Source organism: Diachasmimorpha longicaudata, chromosome 5 (genome assembly GCF_034640455.1).
Source record: "Diachasmimorpha longicaudata isolate KC_UGA_2023 chromosome 5, iyDiaLong2, whole genome shotgun sequence".
In the NCBI taxonomy this organism is placed as follows: domain Eukaryota; kingdom Metazoa; phylum Arthropoda; class Insecta; order Hymenoptera; family Braconidae; genus Diachasmimorpha; species Diachasmimorpha longicaudata.
Window position 1 is genome coordinate 5,772,987 of NC_087229.1, and position 20,895 is coordinate 5,793,881.

Sequence of the window (20,895 nt, forward strand, 5' to 3'; positions counted from 1 at the left end):
GATCCAGGCCGAAACCAGAAACATGATCCGGTTTGAAGCCCCTAGGCCTGATTGGCCTGATTAAATCCCGACTAAAAACTGTGTCACATGACTGATCAAAAGCTGATCCAGCTACCACATCAGATCCTGCTCTAGCTTGATCAAGTCCTGATCTGGACTTGATCGAAATTTCAACGCTGATGAGGGTCTCCAAGCCTGCAAACTTGCAGCGAATCCTTGTCATCACTTTCTTCTCAATAGAATGACTATTTTTCGTAACTCACGTGAAATTGGACATGATTTAATTGAGTGCGTTAATTAAGCTTTGCACGCGTGGCGTTTGTCATCAAAACTAATGGCGAATTTTGACACCTAATAGGAACTCCATTTCGCGGAACAGACACGTGAATATTTTACGAATGTATCATCAAGGTCAAGCGATGAAAAAATTGACTCGAGTCTAAAGGTTACCTGGTCGGTGCCACTGCCGTCATGTTTTCAATCTTCAACAAGGTACTAAAAACACTTTAATGAGCATCCATTGTATTCACTATTTCTTCTCAAATTTGTACATTTAATCAGCGATAATAGTTTTGATTAAAAAAAATGAAATCAAATTTTTTCATCATAGAATATGATGATATTAATAATAATATTATAATGAAATAAGAATAACAAAAAAGATTCTCAGGAACGATTAAATTTCACTGAATTAATGCTATAAATCACTGGAATAAAACTGAAAAGAATATTTTTATCAACTGCGCTAGTAGAAGACGAGACAAGACCTAGGGTAGACCGAGTATATGGTTCAGTGTTGGCTAACATTGGCGGACCGTCGGGCAATCCTGATCCATTCCCCATTCCTGATCCGGAAAATAGTCATGACCGTAATCTTTCTAACAACAAGACAAACTGAGCTGAACTGTTCATTGAATATTCACTTGCAATTAACCGCTCCGGATAACAAAAATAATGAATTTCTTTGTTAAATTTCATTGACGACAAACAAGTGTTTAGTACGTGGTCAATGGAAACTAACACGTCACGTAAAGTGATGTGATTCCTTGTACAGCTAACGATTGACTATTTTCACCGTTCACAACAGGTACGTCAATATACTTTACTCTTTATCATATATTGGATAATAACGCGCACATAGGGCAATACTCAACGTTTGAATGCCACCCATGTCCTGAACGCGATGAATCGATTGTAATATAAACTTGACAATGCTGTGGGGTCTGATAAATGAGATTCATCAAATTATCATTATAATCATTATAATTATTCTCTTACGGATAACCAAATGACGTATAAAATTCTAGTATGTAATTCATGTTGCTATACCTTTGTCCAAATGATAGTACTATTTACTATGCTATTTACCTTAGGTCTCAGATGAGTTAATTATTCATTGGTACCTGAGGGGTGTTGTAACATAATGAGAATAACTAACAACTGAGTTTAACATATTCAAGGCAGTAAATCAATTGACACTAGGCTTAATGAATAATTACAAAATTATTGGACTTTTTCTTACGGCCGAAAGACAAAATTATCACGAAATTAATAATCAATAATTTGGCAGAAAATAAAACTTGAAATTTTATGTACAGAAACGTTGAATTTTTTTTTACTGAGTACGTAAAATTTTAGTACGAGTGGAGGAATTTTTATGGAAATCGTAGGATGTGTAAGACAATCGGAATGTGTCAATTGTAATAAAAAAACTAGGGATTTTAGGAGAAATTTACCGGTAATTTCTGGTAATATTTCTGTGGATTCTGAGGAAAGTTTCACGAGGCAACCCATTGAGAAATTATTTTTGCCAGATATATTTACTTGCCAGCAGTAAATCTACGTAAAAATGTCTATAAGACATGCTAATGCCAAGGAAATTTACTCGTTGTCAATAACTATTCTTGTCACAACATAATTCTTATCTCATTGCGGGGAATAATTCACGTTCAACCCAATATAATTTTTCACGAATGTGTACATTTTTCTCCGCAAATTTCTGTGCGTGTGGCATTCTGTATTGACCGGTTAGGAGCATAATGAGCTCGGTAATTTGTCATAAATCAGAGACTCTTCTCGAGAAACCTTAAGAAGAATCTCAAGACGATCAATTGATCATCGAATGAAAGTTCAAAGGAACACCATGAAGTTACCTTGAATAAAATCCGTCCAATGAATTCTCTCTTTTTCTCTCGAACAAAACTTCAATTTACAAACACTAAACAATCACTAAATAATTATCGGCAATTTTCTTCATCATCAAGCAACACACAATCATTTAAAATTCCACATGAAAAAATCACAATTATGTAACTCACAAAAAGAGAATAATAAAAAAAATAAATTTGACCAGAGACAAAGGGCCTTATGTCCAACGAATTGTTCTTGGTATTGAATTGAGAGAGGAGAAATGGTGAATTGATTGACAGTGACTGTTTAGGGAGACTCACGATCGACTTTCGAGTTCTGCCGCAAGACTGATCGACCCGCAAATCGACTTTGTGCACAAACGACGCTGGATCGCAAGTAGAGAGTGACCAACGAATCAGACAAAGTCCCAGACTTCCCCTCCCTTAACTTCTCGTCGTAGTATTTCCTCTCTCTCTCTCATTCTTTTCTCCCACCTGGCAATATTTTCCCCACTTTTTCATCATTTTTTTTTCTCCGTTACCTTCACATCGTTTGTCTGATTTCGATGGTGATTGATATACGTAACGCATTATTCAATGTTTATCGTAGATCTCTAATAATCATCGAGGAATATTTTAATACTCGGATCAGACTATCGGAGCCATTGTTCCATGTGGACAAAGGTGGAGATTTTTCAAAAAAATTTTTTCGATGATGAAGAGAAAAAGTGAAAGTTCGGGATTGATTTTTATTAACGACCTTCACAGGCGGTACGAAATCTTTATCGTTCACACATTTCTTTTTTAGTGGAGAAAAAATTGACCATCTTTTACTTTGAAAATTACTACATTTCACGTATTTTTGGCTTCGCTTGAAATTCTTCGCGAAGAGAGTTCGAAAAGTCCAGTAGAAATTATTTGAAAAGTTTCAGGGAAAAATTCTCACAAGAAGATTGATATTGAGAGGATGTTAGAGATAAATTGCAGTCGGTTCGGAAAAAATTCCGTGACTTTCACGTTATTGTTCTCTTTGCTATCAAAATTCATGTTCATTTGGTAATTTTTCCCTGAATGAAAGCTCGTTTCAGGATTATCAAACTTTTCGGGTAATTTTTGCGTAACTTTTCTCTCTGGAAAGGACACTAGTTTGTCCCTTTAATGACTCTGTCATCCATGATTTTATTTCATTCTCCGTATTGTTCATGAACTTGTTAATATTCATCTGATTCATTCGATTCTCCAACCCACCCGAGTATTATTCCACTGGACTTCTTGGAGGATATCTGGAGGACTACTGGTCAACGACGGCTTGTAGTTTATTATACGGAACTATGTATCCATTGTTTTTTAATTCGCTAGATCATGAACCCTGAACTGTGGTCCAGGGAAGTGAAAAAAAAAACATTAAAAATACAAAATAGATGACAGGATGCTCTGTGGTATTACTAATCGTTGCAAAAAATAGTTAATAATTCCACAGAGACACGAGGAAGAAGAGATGTTGTGCACCTTGAACAGTACAAAGTTCCTCAGCTCCTTCAATCTGTTGAAGGTGGGATGTCAGTGAGATTTGAAAGTCTTCAACGGTGCTATGGACCAATTGAGCGACTTTTAAAATGTTATAAGACCTAATCAAAACTGGGAAAAGTGATGACCCCAATCAACTTCACCTCTCTCATTAAGAAAAAAGTTTTATTTTTTCGAATTGTCCTTGCACCACAATTTCCAGCCGATTGACATCATTTTTTTCAGTAATAGTTAGATTCCATAAAACAAAATTGAACATCCGTTGAACGCTTCGTCAAGTGAATTCTGAAAAAATTAAACAAAAAGGAAAAATATTTTTTCTTGTTTATCTGTTCGCATTACACCTGAATACTATCTCTGAGGGCGAGAGTGCCGTGAGGTTTTTACACGCGTGGAGTCAGCGTCCGAAGCGAAGGCAAGTGCTAGTTATGAACGATAATTCTATAGTAATTTTCACTTTTACGAGTTTGGAGAAGGGCCAATACCAATCCTCGACGAGGAAAAGTGAAGGTCAGTTCGGAAAAAGTCTTTGTTCTGTGTAGTTGAAGATTGTTGTACCCGGAGAAAAAAAAATCTGGGAAAAATTACCGTCCTAGGACGGTAAAATGGGTCTATCTGGAAAGAGTCGAAACAGTAAATCGAACTATACGCGACCTTTTACAGATCAGAAATTTGCGGACGCAACTAATAAAAAATACACCAAATTTATTTATGAATATTTGAAAGACTGTAATTTACTGATTTGAATCGAACCGAATCGAACTAAGAGAAAACATTTTAAACAAATACACAAAAACAGTCGGAGCCATTCACACCAGAGTGTCGGAATTTTCCACGAATTCGTCATGAAAAATTACTGGGGCGCAGTGGAAAAAGTGCCCCAGAGGAGATCGAACCCACGGCCCACGGTCCTAGCGTTATTAACATGTGAATATTTATAACATTGGTCGTTTGACCAATAATTTAAAGGATTTAAATTTTTTAAAAATTATAACTAAAAATAAACAGACACCCGACGACTGCATATCAATTTTTCCGAGTCAGAATCAAACCTGTGACTCATTCTTCGTCCTGTACTAAGGCCCTCTTATAAACAATGATTTACAAAAAAGAGAATTTTATGGTGTAATAAAGCTACTCAACTATTCGTGTCAATTCCATTAAACCTATAGACTGAGTGAATGACCTCCGGCAGGTGCGCCAGCAAAGATTCATCGCTCTTTTTTTTCCTTCCATTTTCACATGGCACTGTAACACTGGTCAAGAGACGGTCCCCGTCACTTTCCCCAACGACTGCGCAATGATCTTCTACACGAAGTTGTGATGTAATGAAAGTACGATTAAATAACGTTGAATGAAACATAGCATTGCGAAAAAGAAGTATAGTAAAATTGTCGCATCTCCGAAGGAGAGAGGGAAATTCTTACAAATTATATGAAATTCGGCCTCGCCCTTGTCCCATTAACTAAAGAGGTCAATTGCATGAGACAATTTAGTGGCGGGAGGTGAATCAATGGTGTCACACATTCTCATTCTAATTTTACAGTTATGTAAAAGGTAACGGAAAAATTATGATATTGACAGGATAAAAATTACTGATAATTTAACTAAACACGTGAATCGGTGTTCGATCAGGCTTTTTATATCAGGTTCACATAAGGGTTGGCGAGAGGTGGGCTGTTACACTGGTAAAACTTTTTTTTTGAGTTTCTATATTCTTGTATCAAGAAACTAATGGCTCAATAAATTATAACATAATAATTTCGTGTACTCTGAATAGGAAATATTTGTCAAGAAATTTTGTAATGATCGGATGTATGGGCTGAGAGCACGATTTATTTATTTCAAAGACGAGATTCGTTAATGATTAACAAATAGAATTCAATATGACCAAATGAATATTTTTTAATTGTGAACAAATGGCGATAGTCAAGTCAAACAAGATTTATCAAGATACGGTCGTTAACTATTAACGAATGAACATTTTATGGAATCAAATAAATCCCAATCTGCAATCAAAATCCAATCGTTGATAACGTTTAACGCATATATTAAAAATAATAAAAATACCCAAAAATCAGTGCACAGTGAATGGCTCTTGTTTGTTAGAGATGGTACGTTCAACAAGTGCATGTACGGACAGAAAAATTCTTGAAAAATTACGTGGCTGTTCGGTAATCTGCCAGTCAAAATAATATTCGGTAAAAATGGCGGAACAGTTACTCACTTTTTCGGTGAATTTTCAGAAAAAAGTCCAAAACGTTCCAGAAAAAGTGTGGAACGTTCAGTGAAAAAAAGCATTACTGTTCCATCATTTTAACTGAATACTATTTTGACGAGCAGATTACAGAACAACGTAATTTTTCAAAAATATTTCTCTCCGTGTGGAAAACTATTTCATGTTTCGTTCACTAGTACAGAAAAATCCATTTTCGATACGGGCCCAACGTAGCAGCAATGAGAAAATATTTTTTTATGTCATTACGACTCGGATAAATCGCAGTTTTCAGGCTCAATAAAATGAAATAGTCCATATCGTACGCTCAAGTATAGAAAACACGTTTCTAATCAAGCAAAGTGAGGTTCGAAACGCGTTTTATCGACCGCAATGACATAAAAGTCTTTTCGTTCCCTAGTAAATGAAATTTAGATATCAAAGTTTAGATAACTCAATAAAATGATAATACTATGTTTCGTTACGATTGCGGAACACAGTTTTTCTGGGGGAAGGGAATTCATTGCACGATCCGAAGGGGAGTGATATAATCCCACGGGCCAAAAGATATTTTTCTCACGAGTAATAAAGTTACTTTTAAGCCCAACGCGATGAAAAAAAAAATCAATATGCTATGAGTATTTAATTAGTAATGTATACCGATTACAATTAATCTATCGTTTTATTTATACTCGAAAAATAGTCAGATATTCGTGGGAAAATATTTTCCACCAATGACGCAGTGATTCGATTTTATTTACGTCCGACATTTTCTTCATCCCAGTTTTCATTATATAACTAGCAGTCCTTGGATTATTACCGGATAATTTCAACTATAAAACGTATAAAAATCGAAGTAAGGTTATGAAGATAAAGTAATAAATTCCTGAGAAAGAAAGGAGTAACATATTTTACAAGTGGGGAGATGGACGAAACAATGAACAGACGTTCGAAGGTATTCAGCTGGGGGTAACGTCCAAACAAGGTCTACCAGAAAGTCGACGTGCTCCTAGTGGAGATGTTGAGGTAAAAGCGAAAGTTCCTCGGTGCACACGCACTCGCATGGTCATCCACGTGGCCTCCAGTGACGACCGGGGATTTCCAAATGTTCGGCCGACACTGTACTAAATAATGGATAATCAAAACACTTTTATATTCCTAATCCATTAAAATTCCTGTTGGATTTTTTTACTCTTTATTCATTAATTAAGACCGCCATTCTACACAAAAAAACACTAGGCGGACTTTCCAGTCTCATGTGGATTTTATGCAATCGCTATGGACGCACTAGTGTACAAATCAGGTGTAATCAGTATAATCAGGTATAATAAGTAATGCGGCTGCGCGTACTGCGTTTTGTTGCGCTTGAAACACAATTTTTAAGCAATGGTTAAGTAATTTTTGACACGAGCGAAGCGATGTTACAATCATGGTCTATCGGTCCTAATGATTAAAGACGTTTTTCGGCAGGGGTTCAGGTCCACTTGGAATTATTTGAAAATCGATACAGAACATCAAACTGTCATTACAGATTCCAGCTGAAATAATGATTTAATATCGTTATCAAACCCAATTACCACAATTCGTGTATTGTTTTCATGGGCTGGTAATTATGTTTGATTCTAATAAAACCATTACTTCAACAATTTATTGATAATGGCGATTTGTGATCACGTGATCCTCTCCAACCGGGCCTCCAGAACGTACCAGACGTCGAGAAATATTCCGCAAAAAATACGGAACTCGCAGTTCGCTCATCGATAACAAACTCGACGGGGAAATTTGTCCCGACAGTATCCTAATTTTTCACAGTCGATTCAACCAAAAATTACGGAACTTTCAGGAAAAGTTCCGTGAAAGTTCCGTAAAATTTCCGACAATCGTATCTCGCTCCAGAATTACGGAAAAGATACGTCATTTTTCTTCAATATTTCTCTCCGCGCAGCAGTCACGAAAAGTCACTTTTCAGGTGCAGCTGAGAGTCACAAAAGTCCAACTTTTTGTATAATAAGGAGCGATCAGAAAGGAACCAACTGCGTGTCGTGAAAATATATAATCCTTGTAAAATAATCCACTGAAACTTTGTGAAACTTGAGAATTTATCGCAAATTAAAAACCATTTTGTCAGTTCTTAGAAGGGTTCGGAAGAATTATTACACAAATATTTATCATAATCATACTGAAGATGATGTTCACCGAGTACAATTCCAAAATACTGAAACCAAATTGTTTAAATCTCCCGAAAAATCACGGTCGACAGACGAATACTGTAACGAGAGCGAAAATTCGCGTCGTAAACGTGAAAGCAGTCAATCCAGCTGCTGCGTTACGTAAAACTATCAACGGAAAAGCCATCATACCGTGTATTAATCCGACCTCTGAACAACTCACGAATAAGATCTTGGTTATTCCATAATCCCACAACCACACCATATAACAAGGTTCACTTAACAAATTGAAGTTTCTCATACAATAATTTGGAATCCTGCGAAGTACAACTGCCTAGAAAAAAAAATCTGGAAAAAATGACCGACTGGTCATTTCTGGTGCCAGTGAACGTGGTAATTTCTTCAGGTTTTTTTTCCTTGTCGTGTTATGGTACCTCCTACGTGAATGTCGGCGAAATCGCAAAGACCAAGTGCACTCGGCATTTCACCGAGTGAGGGAGAATTAGATATATCCGTTAGCCAAACGCTTAGCGCCTTAAAGTCCTGACGCAAATAATCCCATTGTGCCATCACCTCTTAGTCCTTCTCACGCCCACATCAAATATTGACCTATCCCAGGCACTCGCAGTTCATTTCATGGAAGTGCCACATTATTGGCAACTACTCGGTAATATTTTACGTACACACTAACTGCGCTAGGGACATGCAAATTCTGTCTAAGACTTGATTGTATGATTTTTTCGCTGACTTAAGCAACGAAAAAGAGGAAGAAACGGAAAAATGCTATAGCGATATGACAGGTGAATATCTCGATTACAAGATCCGACTTAATTCTATATTTTTTAATTTGTCTAGACGAAATTACTATTATCTATCGTTGCAATAGTTTGAAGTTACGTTTAGGGAAAACCTGTGGAAATATTCGATAATATCCATATCTCGAACGAGGGACTATTCGCTGTTAAATATCATGACACAGGGAGTGCTGATGTGCAAGTCCCAGATCGAAATGGAAAATAATATTCAGTCAGTTAAATTCAGTTAAATAAATGAATAAATTAAGGAATGAATGGGAGTTGATACAAGAGAACATCTTATGGAATAAATATTTAGCGTTTGAAACTACTCTGTCATTGTCTGGATATCTGTGTGACAGCATCCACCTGCATCTCAGGCTGAAAAATGAACCTATCGGACAAAAATATCGATACCTACGATATTACGACGGAATATCGATAGCGAATAGCAATATTACTTGCAGTACTTGATTGGATGCAAATGACTTGGAGCAATTCGATAAAATAAAAAACGGAAACTATCGATTCCTTCAGAAAACTGGGGAATGGGACCAAGTTGCATTTGGTTTTATTTTTTTATTCATACATTCACTGGCGGAGGGTCTGTGTTAGTGAATGGTATTTTAATTTCACATGATTGCAAGTGATTTCATAAGAAATCACTAGAAATTGTTGAGATCATATGATTTCACTAATTTCAGGTAATTTCTTAGGATTTCTCATGATTTCAGGGAAAATTCAGGGCTGATTTTATGTGGTTTTAATTAAAAGTGCAGCAGTGATTTCTTCACCAATGAATATCCCCTCGTTGGGTATCTTATCACTGATATAGATCCGCAAATAAAAATCTCCGATCATGAAAATATTTAACTCCCAAATTTTATGACCTCGCTCATTGTAAGTACGCCATACAACATTAAAAAAAACAATGAAAACATAAGCAACTTGAAATCAACTCACGTATCATTACCCCCGGGAAGTAAAATTCCGAGAAGGACGACCACCTGCGTTATGTTCACGTTTGCATGACTTCAAAAGTAGTGCTATTTTGAACCTTGTTATCGTGACCTTGACTAATCCTGGACAAAACGGATGAAATTTGCATGGCATGCCAATGGGTCATGGATGTGAATAAGGAAGAAATAGTGGAGGAATTGTTTTGTTGACAAGACAAACGTCAAACGTCATAGATGATAATAATGAGGCAAAAAATATGCAGAGCAAAAACTAATGCATCTTCTCGACATTATCGACCTTGTCATGTCTTCCGTCTCGTTTAAAAGTCAAACAACTTTTGGCCAATCATATTTCTTTCCGACAGATTGATACGAGACTTGGACAGCCATCTGTCGAGGAAAAAACGTGAAATCGGTGTCGGTATAGGAGTAAACTTTCGCGACTTAAGGTGAAACGGAACGTCTGTCTCTGTATCGATTGTTACTCTGTAATTATTATTGTTCAGTTAGACAACTGCTTCATTGACTTACCGAGAAAATTATGGAGTCGATAGAGTAGTTTCATTGATAAAAAATAATAATCGGGGGAGAAAATACAATTCTACATTTTTATACAGATAAAAAGGGGTTTCGTTTTCCTTAGAGGATAGTTGATTGTTTGTTTTGTTTGTTGATTGTTTGAGTGTGAGTTGATAAAAAAAATATACCGTACGCAGAGTCTTCTGTATCTAAAAAGAACTGAATTTTTCCAGTGACTGCCTTTACCTTAACGAATAGCATTTTGTCAAGTTGTTTTTATAAATTTTTTGTGGTAAATCAATTTGAACTTTGGAGCGATTCACCATGGATTTTTACGGGCTTTGATAGCCCCCACCTTTGGATTTTAACGATCAGACTGGTTCCATCGATTCATGACGCCTTTCACTAAGGAACTCCAGTGGCGCAGACTCCCAATTTCCTCCGAAAGCTACCGAGTCTTCATTTCAAAACTTTCACGAGTTGATGAAAATTTATGAGTGGATGTTGCATAAAATCATAGAAAATAATACGACAAAATGGTTAATAGGTCACCAGAGGAGATCTTGCAAAGATCTCTCGATGTTTCATCAGAAGATTTTGCAAAGATCATCAGGAGAAAATGAATTTTATGCGCGAGCATTTAAAACAATGAAATAATAGTATCAAAATCGTAGAAAAATCGAAAGGAAAGTTTTGTGAAAGATTACAGTCCAGAAAAAGATAGTCCTCTTTTTCACTCAAGTGAGACATACATGAAAATGTCCTATCCACTGTTTTATGCCTGAGTGACTCACGCTCACACAAGTGCGTGATATGTATTCAAGAGGAGACTCTGATTTTCCATTTATATCATCTTCATTATTATCCATGAGATCGGTACAAGCCTTGTAAAAATGTAAAATAATTTATGTAAAAAATAGTTCACAACACGTTCAAAAAAATTCATTTCAATTCGAAATTAATCTCGATATTCATAACAATGAAAAAGTCTAGAATAGACGACTAACTTCAACGTAATGTTGAATATGATTCGAGATGAAGTTATCACTACGTTGTTTATGTCTTTTTCATCAATATAATACGGTATGACAATATTTCCGCTTTACCAACAATTCTGATAGTTGAATATCTCTCTAATCGATACGATAGTTATGGTGAAAGTTCCTTCGATACGAGGAAGAATTGCGGAAATCAAGGGTCAGCAGACAAAAATTTTTCTACACAGGTAGGCAGGTAGTTGTAAATTAATGAACTGATTTTAGAAGATAAAATTAATAAATGGGAAGGCCCGGATATCCATAGAACTATTCATTCAGATGAATTTAACTACTGGAAATATAGTATTTATCTAGTCAACAGACATTACCTATTCACCTAATTAAATTATACCAACATGAGTTAGATCACGAAATTAATTATTCCACGAGATTCAATTTGAACAAACCATCAATGGATTTTCATGGAATGACATATATTAACACGCAAAGAAATATTTAATGAAATTTCGTTTGAATTTTAAAAGGGTAGAGGTACTTTAAATATTATCATGTAAATCGTTTAGTTTTACCAGCAGCTTTACTCGGAACAAAAAAATATATTTATGTGCACTTAATAAATATATGACCGGACGTTTGCTTTTAAATAAAGTTACATAGAAAAAAATGGTTATTAAAAGATCAATTGCAATTGTTTTTACTGACTCACCTCGTTAACCCACTACTCCAACTAAACATTTTTCTTATCCTCTCTGCTTGTGGATCGTCCTTGGTCGTCATTTTATTCTTCTTATTTTTATTCCACTTCTTCAGAATTAATTTCTGCTCTCCTTCGTGTCCTCAATTCTCTCAATGAAAAATTATCTTTCCTCCCTCTGTTAGAGCATTTTTTCTAATTTGCGTGTTGATATCGTCACTGAAAGTGAAACGGAAATGTAAATTAGACAAGTAAAATCGCAATATTCTCTGTCGCGTACACGCATTCCATTTTTTTTTCCGTGAAGTAAAAAAAGGTAATTGTATTTATGGTTTTATACGGATTGAGGCAAACACGGGTGATTTCTTCACAGTAGTGTATCGCGAGTTATTATTAGAAAGTGTTCGGTCTGTACTGGACATATGAGCTGAATTCTTTTTTCTTGCATTAACGTATAACACAGAGGTGACATATCGATTGGATCCAATGGAGAATACTTGCGATATTTATTGCAATCTTGCAACCTTTATAAGAATTTTTATTCAGGTTATAAGAAACAAAATTGGAAATTTTCCATTGAAACGAAAGAAACGAAAGTACAATATTTGTCCTAAATCATTAATCTTCAAAAATTATTCTTGGTATATTTTATCGGAGAAATATTCATACTCATTTCAATTTCTACATTCCGATGGGGAATTATAATAATTTCAGGAATTAAAAACTTGTGACAAATACTTCTTACTCGACCTTCCGTAATTTTTACCAGATCTGTATTCTCACTTGCGAATTACCGAATTCCTACATAATTTTGACTGATTATTTCTCTCCGTGCATAGTCATCCATAATGAACCATAACGTCATAATGAATGCTCAATCAGGTCCCCCTGGGACGTTGATAAAAATGAAAAATAAAGTTGTTATTTTTCTACAATTAAAAAAGCTATTAAAAACTATAAAAAGTTTTTAACACTCCATTGCCCACGCAAAAGTTATGAACACCGTTCATCGTGCCATAAACACTGCGCCGCACCAGCATAAATCAAGATAATGAGGAATTTAAAAGATCTGGTAAAAATCTGAGAAGAATCCAAAGCGATGGAGATTGTATACTCGAAACAATCTCGTAGTATTTTTAATGATGAGTATTACCCTCAATTACCTCCACTGAGCGAAAAATTTAGTAAAACGAAACGATTATTTTTAACTCAATCACTTGATCATGATTCGATCAAATGAGGATTCTATCGTATTCCCTGAATATTTAACTGAATTATTTTAGTTATTTGAATGTATCGTCTTCCGTTGATGTAAAAACTTATTGTAGACCACATCCAGCGAATCGCATGCAAGAAGATATTTTTAAATGAATAGTCACCCTTTTCAACGAAATATTTCTCTCAGTTTGCTCGAGCTCAGAAAAACATTGCTTTGAGCAATGTGGCTTTTCAATTAACAAAAATTATAGTCCCAGATTTAAAAACTTCAATTTGATAATTACAAGACTATATTCAATACCAAGATGTTCTCAAATTTTACTGAACTTGAGACGCAATAAAAATTTATAAAATTTGTCGCAGCAGATTAGAACATAAGTTTTTAGCAATGTACATTAAATTTTCATTTATTTTGCCTATATACATTCGAGTTGATCCCTTAATGATACTTCAGATAATTACGCATACGTGCGTTCGATTGCACCCAATAAACCGGTCCTCCTTGTTCCCCACCTAGCCCAACCATAAACTCGTTAATTCTCGTATCATCGGAATGCTGACAAAATTCCATGTACATTAGAAAGGATTGATTTTTCGTGAAAGTACGTATTTGATAATGATACTTCTATACATAAACGCAGATACAACGTGATGTTGGAGCCTAAGCACTGCAGAGACTCGAGACCTACATTCTCGGTGACCAGCAACGATGCCGCCATAGCCTCATTTTTTATACCACAAATTCCCAAAGTATCTTCCAACTGACATCAGACAAAAATGTTCCGCTACGCGAAGAAAAAATTTCCGGAAAAATTATCGTCGTGGAATGATAAAGTGGGTTTATCTGAACAGAGTCCAGAAGATTCACAGGCCGGGAGCGGACTTTTTAGCGGATTTACCGGGGGAATTCCCTGTAGAGGTCCCACAAAAAATTCCGATGCTGGCGTGTGACTGCCTTTGGACCCAGAAAAATTCACGTGTCAGCTCGGGAAGTTTGCTATATGGCGAGTAATAATCAATTACGTGTGTCCTCTGTGCAGGTGTTGGAAATTTGACAAAATCGTCACGGAATGTGTACACGACTATCCGCAATTTTTATCTGAATGGCGTGTGAAAAATTACGATATTGTCACGTAAAACTTCCCATTAGATTCGGTAGTTGATGAGCAAATTACGAGTTCTATAATGTTTACAGCATATTTCTGTATACATCGGTCTAACAATAATTATTTAGGATAATCCTTAAAATATACCTGTAGCCTAAACTAAAAAATCCGGTGTTGACACCAAAAACGCGCTCTAAACTTGTAATCGAGTTCTTTAATCCGGGAATATTTACAGGTGAGCATTGGAATTTTTACTGAGCTCTACAGGAATTGTTGGTAGTTGTCCAGGAGAAATTGCCATCTCCCACAATAAAAAATTACGCTGCATAGTCGTGAATTTTTCTTGATCTGTCCACATAAACTAATTTGACCATCCTAACATCGTAATTTTTGCCAGATATTCTTTCCGTGCTCATCATGCGCGCTCTTCACATATTGGAATTCCGTGAAGATAAAATATTTCATGTCTGCTATTTTTATTGACAATTTCGACAGGCAACGGTGAATGAGGAATGCTCACTTTATCACAATTTTGAATGTTCACTTTATATCTCAGCCTCGAAAAAACATGGGAAAAATCTCATGGAATAGATCTGCTCTTCTATGTAAATCTAATTTTCTTACAGAAGAGCACTTGTTACATGTCTCACTAGAATTTCGAGACTTCTAACGAAAACATTCATTGACGTGAAATTGATTGTTTTGCAAAAATAATTGAAACCAAAAATAGTTTTCGAAGATGTTCCAAAGAATCTTTCAGATCACCCAAATGTTTCTCACAATTTCTGCGAGATATTCGACAGACAGAATTTCAAAAGCGAATACTAAAAAATTTTAATAATGATCAAAACCAATTACTTGATTGAGAATTACTTGTGCATTTGCGAATGATAGCACCTGTTCAGCGAATCCCATCTTTCCGACCTCAAAACCCCGAAAGAATTTCATTCTCCGTAATCCCTTTAACTTTCCGACATGTCATCATGTTTACATTTAACATCACCTCGATAATCAACAAAATCCAAAGAATAATCGAATCACAATCACATATCAGAGCCTCAGCTGTAATTTCTCCTAACGTACACTTTATCACCAATAATCCCCGAATTCCCCACTCCTTCTCTTACCACTCACATTTCACAAATAAACATTCGACTCAAATATTTTCTAATCAATGAATAGAAGAAAAAAACATGACGTTTACCAGTGGATGAACACAACACCAAAACAACTCCATGCGCTGAGGTAGTGAGACGATTTATTTTTCTCCCACCGTCACAGAAAAATATAATTCTTCCTTTGACGAACACTTATGCAGAGAATAGCCGTGTTGGACCGCAGGTGAGGACCAGGAAGATTTGCTCACGATGATAATGAACAGTTTGACACTACGGCACTGAGGAATACGCGCGTTGGACACAACCTCGTCGCACGCCCATCCGTTCGACTTTTACGACTGCCCTGGTGCGCCTCACCTGTCTTTCCCTGTACTTTCTGGCTGGTCACCAATGAAAGTGCACAGACCCCACTCATCGGATGCCTCTATACTCCATCTTGTCTCGCGATTCAAGGGGATTTCTCATTTTTATGTCGATCGGTGCCGCTGTGCAGTCACAGCAGAGATTCTTATAATCTCTGGCCACAAGTAGGCAAATTCTTGAAGCCGAAGGGGCCGTATGCTTTGTGCAATCACTGCATGTAAAGAAGACCGGGGACCGTGTTTATGTATCAGTCGTTGTGTGTATTACACTTAATGTTTCAATCACTCCACTAACAATGACACTCATCTTGAACTCTTTACCGAATTCACCGATTTTTAATGGACCCATTCGACGTTATTGAGCACACATTTAGTCCGTGAACTCCTTACTTTGTTGTGAGGGCTCCAAAACGTAATGGCGGCCGGATGGCAGATGAAGAAGATCGTTACGTCCAAGTAACAAATTAATGGCGCTGCGATCGGACTGAGAAATTGGTCTGGGATTGTGCTAGTTTTATGTGACATAAAATCATAAATTTCACCCATTGGCAGAAATATACTCCTCCTGTTTTTTTTTTTGGTATAAATAAATTACACGCAGATACTGAAATTAATCTCGATTTATTCCGGTTTATTATACGTATAATAATGAATATGAAATTGTGAGAGGCCAATTGCAAATTATTGTTACAGCGTGAGCAGTAATAATCATTAATAAATGCAGAGATTTGGATGACAACAATGAAGTACATTGCAACTACGCGTGAGCGTATCCAAAAATACGGAACCTTGAAATTCCACCGTCCGGAGCAATTGTTAGCCGTACATGACTCACTGGGCCATGCCAATCCAAGTCCTCGCAAGCATACACATGAGGTTTATGAGCTGATAACTGGAAAGACATGAGACATTACTCGCCAAAGCTTTGTTGACACTAATCCGAGGTAAATGCGTAAATTTTAAGCATGTATTAATAACATTTTCCTTTTTTTACATATATTTACCAACTGATACGTTCAGTTCTGTTTTGTTTACCATCATTTCGTTTGGATGAGTTTTTGGGGAAAGTCTTCATGTAGATGTTAGTAATGGTGCTAAAGATACGTTAATTATAGGAAACTCAGCAGGTCATGAGTAGATTATAGCGAGTCTCAAGGACTTTGGTGTGGTATTCTGATATGAACTTGAGCTGTATTGGAGGTATATAAATAAAACCGGAGGTATATAAATGAAAAATAGTACGGATCCTACATGAAGGGCACCTTTCTGGGGTGATTACCCTCGGTAATGCTCCAAGATGGTGAAGTTTGATATTTTGAAAGCAAATGATTTAGTACAATTTTAATTGAGATAAACACGAGATAATTGGCAATTAAAATATTATTGGTATTAAAAAAAATATCACCTTCTTTGTTGAGAGAATTGTCTTCCACCTGCTATGAGTCTTGTCATCATCAGAATTAATAAGAGTTCCTTCGACTTTGGCATTATCTGGAAAGTTGCCCTTGAAGTGTGTCGTGTCGATAATTATAGAGTCTATGATACCAATGTGCGCTAGTTTGAATACAGCCCACTCATTTCCAGGTACCTGGGAATTGAAGGATATTTTTATTTAATTTCAAATGATGTTTTTAATTCCATCTCCAGTTCAAAACGAACACTTTTAAACAGAAAGTGATCATTTAGCAGTTACTTTTTTCTATTATTCAGCATAAAAATTTAAAAATAACTGTCCACCAAATATACTACCCGACAACAATAAATTAATTTAATCAATTAATTAAGTTAAAAATTTGGTAAAAAAATAAAAGCTCCAGATCAGCAATTTCTAAATGTGGGTCCCATGTCCATCGGGATAATTAATTCCTTTAAAATTCATAATGCTGTAGCTCGTGAGCTGAAACTATAAAACTACCGACATCCCGAACTATTGGAAAACTATCTTCATTGTATCCTTCTATAGTTCTGAAAATAGTACGACAGCCCGTGCTCCACTACCTGAAGAATTCCAGAGCGATCAACTTCGATAATCGGCGGTCTATCAAGTCGTCTTGCCGTCTCCCAACCATCGGCCATATTTATACCTCTCCCGGGTCTAATTATATTTCTGGGATGACCATAGTGAGCATTACTATAGTGCTCACAGATTCCTCCGTTCTCTTGGGCCACCAGATCCGTCAGTGCATCGGGATTGAGTGGATTTGAACAGATGGTGCCGTATACCCTCAACCTTGCTACTCCACCATCAGGAAAAAGGTTCAGTCGGAGATGGGTCCAAGCCGATGTTGATGACGAGGCAATGTAGTTGTGCCGTGTCTCAGGGTATCCGGAACCCAGTTCTGTCATTGGCACAATGGTCTCCCAATCCTGAAAACATTACAGCAATAGTATACTGTATTGAAGTGGTCAAATGGTCCAAATGAAAAAAAAAGTTATTCCGTCGTTCGGTCGTTGAGGAATCTTCCGAATAATTATGAGAGATCCATAAATCCATAGATCCATAGATCCATAGTTTTACACGTGTGATGTCATTGGGCAAACCCTCAGAAAATAATGGACAAATACCTCAGTCTTCAAACGTGAAACTTCTTGTGATTCTTGGGCAGTAGCAGCGCTTCCCAGTTTACGGCACCGTTTGGGGAATAATTTGACATCTATCGACCACAAGGAAATGAAATTAACGAACCGCTATTATAGAAGAATGAAAGAGAGAGAAAGAGAGATCTACCATCATCACTCAGCCGTGCTGCTTGAATAGAGATTCTGGGTGCGTAATTTCCGGTGAAATACGCAGTGTCTACACAAAACCCTCGAATGATTGAGGGCTGGTGCAGTGCTATAATGGCCCAGTCATGACCTGCACATCTTTTTCTTCGAGTTTCCCATCCGTCCATCCACTTACCAAAGTCTGTAAATACGTTCTCTTTCCATTCTGGCTCGCAATCCTTGGAAAAAAAAAACAATTTTTCGATTCTAGTGTGATAATAATCATCAAAGTTGTTTTACCTTTAAAAGATTCTCAGCAGCAGCAAACCAATCATCAGTAGCAAAAAGAATTCGTCCTCCACTCTGAATTAAAAGAAACCAGTAAGATTCAAGACATCTGCATATTTTAATGAAATGCAAATTGATAAGATGAAGGCTGTTTCGCTGACTACGTCTGCGGTGTTTCTTTGGATTGTTACCACAGAGTGCGAAAACAGCAATAATCTTAACAATCTTCATGATCGTAAGTCTGTCTCGTCTTTTCTCTTTTGGTGAAATCACGTAAACAGTACATGGAGAGAAAATTTCTATGTATAACAATCCCTGTACGAGTACTAGAAAAAACGTAAATTTCTCAGTTGTGAAATAATTAAATGCAGTGAAGGCGGAATTAAAGGCGGGGTGTTCTATTGATTGAAATAAATAGAACACCCCGAGAGGTGATAGATCGTATAGACTGCAAATTGGTTGTAGTAATTGATCTCGACTTGTCTCAAGAAAAAAATATCTCAATAAAAATGATTTTTTCTATCAGTGTATGAGTAAGTTGTAATGACAAAGAATGAACTATGACTACAACCCCTATCAGACTCGCATACTATAGCGAAATTACAGACGTTTGTGCCTATCTTAACACGTCATTGAGTGCTCATAATTTTGCCCCTCATTATTCAAATAATTTCCCCCAATTGACCCATCTTTTATAATACGTGTTACATTCTCTCATATCAGTTCCCCGTATTTTCTATCGGACGTTTATCACGAGAAGATTGGTGAACAGATCAACGTTTCCGCATTGAGATTAATGGTCTATTATTATTTCATCGGGGCGAATGTGGGATCCACATGTTAATAATATTTAAGAGTAACTTTTATCTGATTATATTTCAAAATGTTTGATTGACGGAGATTTTGATAAGGATTTATCTGGTAAAATTCGGGTGCACTGTTGACGAAAATCTTTCATACGAAAAGACACTGCAACGAAATATTTTATTTTAACAAGTTACCATCGGTATCTTCTCATTTTTCATATTTTTTATAAATTTCTGAGGAACCGTGGAGCAGATGGATATGAAAAAATATTTTGTTGTTAAGTTTTATCATTATACAATGACTCACCTCTTATGTTGCTCATTAATTTATGCTTTAAGTAAGCAAAAACTAGAGAGTCAACGTCCCATAAAAAAAATTTTCCAACACCAGAAAACACTAACTTTTGGGGACAAATAAAATTTGATTCCGTTCATAACTGTAGTCAGGAGAACATCAAATTATCTTAATTGAAGAATTGATTGGACTATTTGATTGTAGGGATACGTACACGGAAATGAATGCATTCAGATATTATTTGATAAAAAAATATTGACACCGACGCAAATTTTTCATTACGTAAATATTATACCTATGTTTCTATTACCTTTATTTTCGCAATTTCAAATTATCCCTTTACGTATTTCATTCGAGTAAATATACGAAACCAGTTTTCAAACTCCCGACAATGTGATGTAAATGTTATACAAAAATAAAGTCAATATTTGACCCACAATCGATTTCAATAGCACTTGATATTCGATGATTCAGTTTCTATAAATAATTAAAAATAATGTAATCATCTTCGAAGTCCCTTAAATTCAATAATGTAATGTAATAATATAAAGTAGGCAATTTTCAATGGATCAATAAACAACTTCTAAGAATTCACCTTTTCCGATGCAACTTCATCCAACTCCAAGAAGTCCAACTCGTTCATATCCATGGTAGCCATCAGTCTGAATAAGTAATAAACTCAACAATTATGACAGTCTCACGGAAAAGCCCCGGTTTATACCTCGTTATCGTACGAACAGAGTGCACTTTCTGGAAAAAAACCTAAACCAATTGCGGCCACTAATCTCGCCGTTCCGATAATTGTTCCCCGGCACGCGTTTCTTCAGTATTTATTATTATTCATTCTTGTCCCTCCCCCCCATCCTGTTGAGAGCTCCATACTTGATACAATGTTATCGTTCAAAAATTGTTTTATCTTTTCTTGCCAACATAAGCTATAATCGTTTTTTATGGATTATCATACGTGAATGAAAAAATAACATTGGACTTACG

General features: G+C 36.2%; 2 protein-coding genes and 1 long non-coding RNA gene across 7 annotated transcripts in view; 1 reads left to right on the plus strand and 2 right to left on the minus strand.

The window, feature by feature from the left end:
- LOC135162770 (ABC transporter G family member 20) overlaps positions 1–15,953 on the minus strand; it is a 30,307-nt gene extending 14,354 nt beyond the window's left edge. Inside the window, exons 1-2 of one of the 5 annotated variants that reach the window (XM_064121593.1) lie at positions 15,532–15,953; positions 12,016–12,222 (exon numbers count right to left, since the gene is read on the minus strand). In XM_064121593.1, the coding sequence (XP_063977663.1) occupies positions 12,016–12,086 (71 nt within the window). In that variant the 5' untranslated portion in view covers positions 12,087–12,222; positions 15,532–15,953. Of the gene's footprint in view, positions 1–450; positions 1,064–2,153; positions 2,519–12,015; positions 12,223–15,531 lie in introns of those variants that run through there. The other 4 variants (XM_064121594.1, XM_064121596.1, XM_064121597.1 and 1 more) reach the window with 4 other exon arrangements.
- LOC135162778 (uncharacterized) lies at positions 951–17,908 on the plus strand. Its single transcript, XR_010299017.1, has 3 exons — positions 951–1,087; positions 16,501–16,751; positions 17,697–17,908. It is a non-coding gene; the product is annotated as an uncharacterized LOC135162778 (long non-coding RNA).
- LOC135162772 (allantoicase-like) lies at positions 16,410–20,751 on the minus strand. The gene is made up of 8 exons (XM_064121598.1): positions 20,624–20,751; positions 20,498–20,564; positions 18,814–18,876; positions 18,536–18,752; positions 18,373–18,461; positions 17,806–18,174; positions 17,213–17,395; positions 16,410–16,699 (listed from the first exon to the last, which is right to left on the minus strand). The coding sequence occupies exons 2-8, from the start codon at positions 20,558–20,560 to the stop codon at positions 16,565–16,567; spliced, it is 1,119 nt and encodes a 372-aa protein (XP_063977668.1). The 5' UTR covers positions 20,561–20,564; positions 20,624–20,751; the 3' UTR covers positions 16,410–16,564.
- Between the last annotated feature and the right edge of the window lie 144 nt (positions 20,752–20,895).

Coding starts and splice junctions, on each gene's coding strand:
- LOC135162772 (XM_064121598.1), bottom strand. CDS start 20,560: ATGGCTACCATGGATATGAACGAGTTGGACTTCTTGGAGTTGGATGAA. Junction 18,175..18,372: donor TTTCACGTTTGAAGACTGAG/GTATTTGTCCAT, acceptor TAATGTTTTCAG/GATTGGGAGACCATTGTGCC. Junction 16,700..17,212: donor CAATTCTCTCAACAAAGAAG/GTGATATTTTTT, acceptor ATGTCTTTCCAG/TTATCAGCTCATAAACCTCA.